A 9,795-nucleotide genomic window follows, 5' to 3' on the forward strand; every position below is an offset into this window, starting at 1 on the left:
CCTTTCTGCAGGGTCGTTTCGCCCTCATTGGATATACATGTGTTTATATATACCGAGTAATTGATGGGTCATTTCGCCCTCCTTAGATTTATTTTCCTGTTAATTGGCTTGTGTTGTGACACGTAAGAATACATGTTTATTCTGTGAATAAAAATTTGAATGTTTGTATAGTAGGTGTTGATCTAATTGTTAAATTGATAGATACTTGTACTGGTATTCCTTTTTCTTTCAGATAAAGCCCATCAGTTGCTGATTCTGAGGCGATGTCACAAGAGATATTTATTGAGAAATGAGAAAATTGGAAGATAACCAATTATGTCATTATATATCTTTTTCGGCAGGGCCTCGAGAATAAATGTGATATATGGTGATGACAGAAGAGATTAATATAAGTTCTGAACATTTATTTAAATAATTCATGAGTATAAGAGCACAATTACTAGCACATTGTTACAACAAACTGTATACATAGTAAATGACAGGGTTAAAAATACAACATGATCATGGGAATTATAAAAGCACTAATCATAATAGTCACTACATCGTTCAAAAACACTGGATCACAATATCATCAGTCGCAAAATCGGTATATATGTCCAATCTTCTTGAGGAACGTTGTTGTCATCTGAGTGGAAGGGTCCTGGTACATGGTCCACAGTTCCTTGAGTTTGTCGTCCAGTCGGTTGTAGCGGCGATTGGTCTCCCTCGCAAGGTCATCGGAAGCAACACTGATGGCGATGAGTTCAGCCTCCCTTCTCAACAGCGGAATCAGTCTGTATATTCCACGACCGGAACTGGATTTCTGGTTGAGTCTGGTGTGCCATCCTAAAGTGAAAAAAAAACATGTTAAAATTGCAAGGAAAATGTATTTCAAAACCTGAAATGAAAGAGGTTGTTATACATTTCTAGTATATTTAGTTATGTATCCTATCGTGGATTCAAAATTAATTTCTTTTATTAAATTGATATTTCTTTTCATTTTAGTTTAATTATATAGGTGTTTGATATTAAATATAAACTCAATAAAAATATAGATACCTTCCACGTCGTTATTCGTACGTACGGACAGCTGAAAGACGCTCCACGATTCCACTGGAATAACTGAGTTCCGAAACCACTGCCCGTCGATGTAGGTGACGAGGGCTCGCAAATTGTCTGTGTTGGCCTTGGAGTGTAGGTTGCTGAACGTCTCTCTGATCTGGGCTGATGGAAGAAATGATAGGGACATCAGTTGGCGAAGGTACCGGTGAAGTGAGTCATTCTCTCGGTAGGCGGTGGACAGTCCCTCCTCCTGGATACGTCTCCAAATGGCCTGGGTAAAGTGGAAAACATAGCCCTTGATGTCGATGCCTGGGTAGACGAGTCGTAGGGCCTGCCATAGTCCTGTCTCGAAGTCGGCCACAAATCCCTCCACGCTCACGTTACCTAGTAGTTGCTGCAGGTGAAGGAGGACCTGGAAAGATAAAAAAAAATATTTGTAAGATAAAGGTATTGTTGGATCCAGTATTTAAATTTTTTTACCAAATACAAGTTTAATTCATTGACTCAAGTTTTACTAGATAAGTTCAGAAAATCAGTACTATACTGGATCCATCACATTTAATAATACAAATATTAGCAAAAATTTAATTGAAAAGAAAAGATAATGCATTCTATATAGTTTTTGACAAGCTGTCTATGCAGTTACGCAATATTCCGCAGCATTCAAAATTAAACAGTGAACTTGTACGTATGAATATGTACGTTTAGAGAGAGAGAGAGATCTAAATAAATATACAAACTATTCAACGTTTGTAGGGGCTAAATCTTCGGTCTTTTTTTTCTCTAAATAAATAAATAAATAAATAAATAGATAAATAGATAAATAAATAAATAGATAAATAAATAAATAAATAAATGTCTACAACAGAAGAAATAAATACATAAAAATGGAGGGATTAAATGACTCATCACATAAATGAACTCTTTTTAATGTATCATCAACTATTTATTTGTTGTAATGATACATAAACGTATTAGGGGGTGAATATTATAAACGAATTAGAGAGGGCGAAACGACTCACATCGAGAACGAAGGCTAAAATAGTAGTAAATAATATTTATAAGGAGAAATTCCTTATTAATAAGGAAAGGGCGAAACGACCCACCATAAAGGGCGAAACAACTCACATAAAGGGCGAAACAACTCAAGGCGAAAGAACCCTGGGCGAAGGGGAAAAAGGGCGAAACGACCCGGAACCGAAACCGTCTATAGAATTATACATTATAGTGTACATTTTATTACATTGTTTAACTCGGGTATAAAATCATCGTATTATAAACAAAGTTATCATTATAATTATTAATTAAACATTTGAAGTGTGGATGGATTTCAAATAAATGATTTCTTTTTGGTTGAAAGTAAAACTGATATCTAAATTTCCGAAACTACTAAAAAACACTTTATCGTAGAAATCGTACGACGATCACGTGAAGTCTGAAGAGGAAGGAAACGAACGGGAAGCAGGACATTTTCGAAATGGCTCGTTTATCAGCTTATTTTGCAACATTTTTGTGTTGGTGTTTGATAACATGTAGAGCAGCTACTCCTTACAGAAAGTGTAAGTTTACAAATATGTCAGTATTTTATTTGCTCAAACGCAGTTCCAATTAATGTCCTTAAAACGGTCATGGTATAATACAATACAAAAACATACAATAGGAATGTATGTATGGTGGGTACAATCAAGAAATAGTTTAATTGGTACATGTACAAATGTACATTATTATTTTTTTTTAATTGAAGTATCCTCCCTATATGGTGACATATTAAACCATATACATGTGAAATCACACAGAATGAGAGTGTGGACAGAGCTTGTAACTTCTGGAACAGAAATGAGCAGATGTCAGTTTCGTAAGACTGGAATCAGATAGAATGTTTAATAAGTCCAATGAAAAATTACCTGTCTTTTATCTTTAAAAAAACTGGTGTGTAGGGATACTTAAATGTATCTTGCAAGTGTAAAGGTGGTTGTTTTCACACATGTAAAAATGAAAGTGCTAATTTTCAAAATGTCATGTGTAATTATCAGTGTTTTTTTCTCACTTAATCCAAAATACAATATAAAGCATCTTTTAAGATAGTAGTGATAAACTCAAATTACAATAGGCATTTAACATATTTATAAAAAATGCTTTTAGATTATATATGAAAGAAGAAATAGTGACTCACAAGTTCAAGTCTATTTATCTAGTAGTATTAAAGATCTATGTTTTTGACACATCAGGCAAATCTCCTAGTGGTAAAGTTTTGCAAGTTACTATTCCTGGATGCAATGCACCTCCATGTAAACTGAAGAAAGGATCCGCAGCAGATGTCAAGATAGAATTTCAAGCTGGTATGATTTCACTTGTTTTAGCTGTTCTGAGATATTGTACTTGTAATGATCCTTTTAGTGTAATTGCAGTTGCAGCTGAAAATATATGTAAATGTTTTAAAGAAAAACATTCAATTAGTTGAATATTTTTTATTTTAAGTTTAAATTGCTCTCAGTACCAGTCGTGGATATCTTTGTGAATGGAGGAAAAAGTCACAAAATAGATGTATGACTGTATAGTACCACCTACATTTTGTACATGTACATAATGTTTTTTTTTTGTTTTTTTTGTTTTGTTTTTTTTTCATTAGCAAAGTGAATAATTTGGACAAAACATTATCTTCTTACTTTATCATACGTATATGTGGATGAGGTACATTTTACTTATCTTGAAAAATAAAAAAGCAAAAAATTAAAATCATCCCTGCTGCCCATTTTTTTTTTAGTTGCTGGTAAAATGGGAATCTACAAATTAACTTGATGTGGCCTTAGTTTGGCCGTATGATGATGTTTTTACAACAATTATTCAGTAAACTCACTATTGTCAGAATTATACAATTTTTGGCATTTAAAATGTTAAATGTGTGTACAACTGTGCATTATTAAATATATACCAAGGCTTTACTTTGTCAAATTTAAGCAAAAACTGACCTCAGTTTTTGTCACCTACAAAGTCTCACAATTTAAGTCTTTCAGGAGCATTCCAGGTATTGTCTGTTTCATATTAAATTGAATGGTATTATCAATGCACAAATTTCATTTATGTACCATATTTTTGACTAGCAATTGTCTAGTAGTTAAAGCTCTATTCCCAGAGAGAGAAAACAAAATTACCTTTATGGCTTTCAGTGAAGAAAACTACAGTAAATTAAAAAATCAGTGCTTAGGTTTGAATTGAAGTTGACTTCACCACATGTTTTTGACTCTCACATATATTTGTCTATATGATTGTCTTTTTATATATTTATTATAGGGAAAGCAGCCAGCTCTGTAACTGCTGATGTCCATGGTGTCATAGCTGGAGTACCAGTGCCTTTCCCTCTCTCTCAACCAGATGGCTGCAAAAACTCTGGTTTAACCTGCCCCCTTAAAGCTGGCACAACTTACTCTTACAATAACACTATACCCGTCAAAAGATCATACCCTTCAGTAAGTATTTTTATAGAGAAATAATTACTGGTTTTTATATTTTTCAATTGTGTCACATTTTTCTCTTTAACCTTGGCCCACAGTTTCTTGATATTGCTGTCCTATATATTAGAATGCATTATTTTTCTGATCCTTTTGTCTTATATACAATATAGACTTTTAATAAGATATTTAAAGTGTTATTGATTTGAAGAAAAGTACCAGCAGCAATTGTCTCCTTACAGAGGCTAAGCAAAAATTGATGAATCTAGAAATACTGCAAGTAAGCTTACAAAGAGAATACAGTCGAACCTTGATGTGTCGAACTGGGATTAGTCGAAATATCGGATAACTCGGAACTAATTACAAAGTCCCAGCAAAATTCCCCTTACTCCAATACAATTTTACCTCAGATGACTCGAACTCGGATGAATCGAAACCTCGGGTAACTTGAGGCAATCAATCAGTCCCCTTTATAGGACTTCGCAGTTAATTAACCCTGATGTCTTGAAGTCAACTAATTAGTCAGAAAACTGATTGCTTTATTACAAACCATAATCGACGTGTTTTTACAAAAATTGGCATGGCTTTTAAAATTAATTTGTTGACACTCTTTATGGTTTGATTTGTTTATTTAATTAATTTAAAATTGTGTGTGTTGTTAAAAGAAACGAATTTTATTAATAACATGTCAGAATTTACACTAACAGTGATAAAGGATATTTTGATATTTTGAAAATTTTTTTAAAAAATACAGATAAATTGTAATGGTATCTGACTATTTAATGAAACATCAAACCGACGATAGTAAGAGTATTTCAACGAGTACATTCATTTCGTTAGTGTATTTGAAATTTTATCGTAATATTGTAGAGCACATTGTTTGACGATACTCCTGATTGTGAATCAAACAAAGCAGCATGTTATGAACTTGACGTTCTTGATATAGAAAAATAAAAAAATTCACTAAAACACTTGGACCGTTCAGTATTTCAAACATGATATACAACATACAAAAAAAATATCTTCTGACATGAAACGCATGACATTACAAAGTACCGTTTAAAATGAAGTACATGTACATGTACAAGCACAACAAATGATGTAAATACAGAAACAATCATGGACCAAACTACTAGTATTTCCGGTTTATCCTTGACCTCGGATTACTCAAACCTCAGATAACTTGAACATATTTGCATGGTCCCTTAGACTTTGACTTAACGAGGTTCGACTGTAGATAGGAATTAATAGGGTCTGACTGTCCATGTGGAACATGATGAATTTCGTTATCAAAATATTTTTATCAATTTCATATCACTGACACAAATGCATCCTTTCTTAAAGTTGAATGTTGGTTTTTGATTAACTGCAACAATTGAAGAGAAAGAAATTACATAGAAATCATTGAAATTCATTGAAAAAGGGGAGATAACTCTTTAATTTGAGCAACATTTGGTTGCTTTGTCAGGGAAATTTTAAATAATTTTCTGACCTATCCATGGTAGATTTAAAACAAACTGTATATTATTTGACACATATGATATATGCATTACATTGAAACAAAAAATTCAGTGTGATAAAATTTACCCTGTACCACCTATATCATAGCAATTGCCTAATTTTCACATAGACTGCCTCTTAAATTTTCAGAAATTAAGTAGGATTATCTTTCTTTGGAGGAATCTGACAATAAATATATTTTCTTCATGCAAATCTACAAATTTCATCAAAATTCATTAAAATGTTTAGGAGAGAGAATTTAACATGCAAAGCCCTAAAACTGAATTATCTTCCTTTGCAAACATGGGACAACTATACTCCTTGCTAATCTACATATGATGCCTACCTGCTTAAAAAATTCATGAAAAGCCCATGGCTGGATTTATAATATGAATAACATTAATTTGGGATATCTCCTTTAGGGGGCATCTGATGATCATTAAAAAATTACAAGATATGTGGATAAACCAAAGGACAAATAGACAGAGTTATTCCTACATACCTTTGTTTGTGGGAATATGAAGACTAAAAATGTAGTAAAGATGAAGTTATATTAAAACAAAAACAAAATTAAAGCCAATCTCATTGGTGCAGAAGACTGAAGAGTGCAAGTATCTTAAAGGTATCTACACTGCTGATTTATCTAACATTTTGAGTGTCTAAATATTTAAGGACTAAGGAGATACATGCTTTTATAGATTTTTGTTATTCTTTCTTGTTTGAGCAGGAACAGTTATGGGAAACAATCATATTTGAATAAAGATGACCAGTGTAGGCATTGATACATGTAATATCACATTCCTGCTTATTTTATAGTTCTCACTCTACTGCATAGTGAAAGGAAGACACTAGTAAGTTCTTATGAAACTCTGAAAATAGTCATAATGTAAAGAGAATGTCAGTCCTCCTGTATCTTCTAGGTCAGAAAGAATTTAAATGAAATACAATGTAGAACTATTTCCATAACTATATTTTTTGTAATTTTTTTTTAGCTTCAACTGGTTGTGGAATGGGAACTGCAAGATGAAAACAAAGATGATATATTGTGCATAGAGATTCCTGTTCAACTTGTTTCATAGACAGTAACTAGTAACAAAAAATCCACTTTTTGGAAAGAGATTATATTTAATATATACTCGCTATGCTGAGTGTAACCTGTTGCATTGTAAATTAGAGGTTTTGACAATTTTCAGCTACTGTGCCATTCAAATTTTATGATATGTATTTACTTGAACATCCAATGTGAGGGGATATTTTTTATTGCCAAAGAAACATAAATGTAAGAAATGATAGGGATGTAAATTGTATATAACTGTACATTTACAAGTACATTATGTGTCATCTAAAAATGTATATTGACAATATTAATGAAATATACATGCACAAAAAGAGACATGCTTTTATAAGCTTACTGGTTAGGAATGTAACAGAATGTTATTAAATTCCTTGTTTTAAGAAAAAAATAGCATACTGTGTATACAATTAAAAATTTTGAAGTGGATTGTTTCCTGTATTTTAATTGTATATGATACTACTATTGTTTGTTGTATATGATACTACTATTGTTTGAGTGTGGTTACCAAACTTTACTTAGCTGGAAATTAAATTATTTCAATAGGGTGTGATTAAACGAGACTTTAAATTTTTTAGTGATAAAATTCATGTAATATTTTTCCTGTCCTATTTTTATATGTCCGAACTAATGTTTGTTGATTGTATGTTATTTCATGAGACAGAATTCTAAGAATTGAGTGATCAGCACAAATGTCTTATCAGCAGTGTATTATGATATTTGTAGATAAATGCACTTATTAAAACCAATGAAAAGCTCTGAATCATGAATGTGAATATTCCTTAATTTATCACGATGGATGATTAGCAGAATTTCAGATTGGAACTTTCTGTAGCTACCTACCATCCAGAACAACTATATGAGTTTCATATTATTGTACAGTAGGAAAGTAGATTATACAAAAATGTGTTGTTTATTATTGCCCACTGATGTATTTCAGGGCAGTTACTGTACTTATAATTTTGTAGTAGCTGTACAATAAATAATTCTTAATAAAGTTTATTGTGCAATACAGAATACATTGTTTTTGTCTGTATTGTACACTAAACTTATTAATATTTCATGGTTATAGTTAAGAACAACTAGATTTCTGTTGACATTCCTTGTTATACAACTCACCGATTTTTGTAGATATAGAATTGTTTAATTATGTTGTATTCCTGAACACTTCATTTTCTCGCCATAACTTTAGTGTCAGTCCATGGATATGCTTGAAATTTAAACAATATTCCTTTTCAAAAATTAAAAGTTTAAAATTGATATTAGGTTTGTGGTATAGAAATTAGGAGAAAATGAGCAATTTAATGAAACTTAGTGAACATTGTAGATTTCTATACCATTTCATGTGGTTTGTTATAAAGTACTTGGAATAGACTTGGTTTGTTTTTCCAATGGAAACATTTTTCTATAAATTATCTGTACTAGGCAATAATAGGAGTCAAAAATAAAGAAAATTTTATTTATGTTCTATTTTTTATTTTTTTCTTTATGAGTTAGAATACTACAATGATTTGCCAGTAATCTTTTTTATTTTGTACTGAAGCAAAAGAATGGATTGTATTCTTTGATAGATACAAGTCAAATTCAAAATAAATGAACCGACATTAATTTACCTAGATTTGTTTTTGATGTGTTCAAAATCTAAAGCTATTGTGTATAATTACCTATCTACATAACATTCAGACACTGTCATTGGTAGAGATGATACATGAGAAAGAAACAATTTTTTACTTATTATTTTTTTAATTACACATTCCATTTTATATTGAAAGGGACAATCATTATCAAACCACAATTTGATAACTGTCTACTTGCATATTCAAATTTTTCTTGTCTAACTTGGACAGAGCAATGTTTTGAAAACTGAATGATAATTTATGCCTTAATACAAACTCTCTGATGGCTTGATAATGACAATTTTTGTAGTACATATATTTAGTGGATGATGAACATTTCTGGTTCTGAATGTACTTGATATGAGAAAATATTAGCTTATTTGATAGAAAGTGAAGATTTTTTTTATTTTATTTTTAATTGATAAACATGCAAGTACCATGCTTTACCTAATGGAGCAACTTTCAAATGGATAGTTTTGTTGTGACATTTTTTTGCCATGGCAATTTCAAAATTGTTACAGTGGCCATGGCTTAGTTAGATGATAAATGTTATGTAATATTGTTTTTCAAAGCTTTAGCTAGATTATGTTGTTTGATTTTCAAACTTGAAAGGGTGTTTACTAACATTTTTTTCAGATATTAATTGTTTAACTTGAATGATGTAAATAACTTTTTGTCATCCTTATTTTTTAAAGTGTTTTTTATTGTCTCAAATGACACTCATATACTCTCTTTTTTATATTCACTTCTCTGATTGTAAGCTCTAATAATATTGATCTGTATTTTTTTTACCTGATAACATATATTTGTTTCTTTCTGTCCTTGTTAATAAAAGAATCTCTGAAGTAAAGTTTCACATTTGTATTTTCTTGCCACAACAATGTGTAAGTCAACAACTCTACACAAGAACAAATCAACTTTATGAAGATTGACAAATCATTACCGATTATTTCATATTCCTATACTTCACCTATTGCATCCAAAATTTTCAGTTATAAGAGGCTATTGCAGGACTGCAAGATTGAGGACTTCAAGGCTAAGCCACCCCACTGTTCGTGCAAAAACTCCATTCAAATGTGGTCCTTCTGGTCACGTTGTTCCAGGAGATTTAAACATC

General features: G+C 31.4%; 2 protein-coding genes across 3 annotated transcripts; one reads left to right on the forward strand and one right to left on the reverse strand.

Moving 5' to 3' along the window:
- Positions 1-389: 389 nt before the first annotated feature.
- On the reverse strand, positions 390-3,351 carry LOC148623769 (uncharacterized). Its single transcript, XM_088565870.1, has 3 exons — positions 3,215-3,351; positions 1,039-1,453; positions 390-825 (listed from the first exon to the last, which is right to left on the reverse strand). Exons 2-3 carry the CDS (start codon positions 1,226-1,228, stop codon positions 572-574), a joined length of 444 nt encoding a protein of 147 aa, XP_088421996.1. The 5' UTR covers positions 1,229-1,453; positions 3,215-3,351; the 3' UTR covers positions 390-571.
- On the forward strand, positions 2,457-9,528 carry LOC148623770 (NPC intracellular cholesterol transporter 2-like). Of its 2 annotated transcripts, none has more exons than XM_088565868.1 (4): positions 2,457-2,600; positions 3,270-3,380; positions 4,333-4,508; positions 6,983-9,528. In XM_088565868.1, exons 1-4 carry the CDS (start codon positions 2,519-2,521, stop codon positions 7,067-7,069), a joined length of 456 nt encoding a protein of 151 aa, XP_088421994.1. In that variant the 5' UTR covers positions 2,457-2,518; the 3' UTR covers positions 7,070-9,528. The 2 variants fall into 2 exon arrangements, with proteins under 2 accessions (XP_088421994.1, XP_088421995.1); XM_088565869.1 differs by lacking the exon at positions 6,983-9,528 and adding an exon at positions 6,413-6,560.
- Positions 9,529-9,795: the final 267 nt, after the last annotated feature.

Source organism: Perna viridis, chromosome 2 (assembly GCF_037379345.1).
Source record: "Perna viridis isolate PV_CMFRI_1.1 ecotype Kerala chromosome 2, ASM3737934v1, whole genome shotgun sequence".
Classification (NCBI taxonomy): domain Eukaryota; kingdom Metazoa; phylum Mollusca; class Bivalvia; order Mytilida; family Mytilidae; genus Perna; species Perna viridis.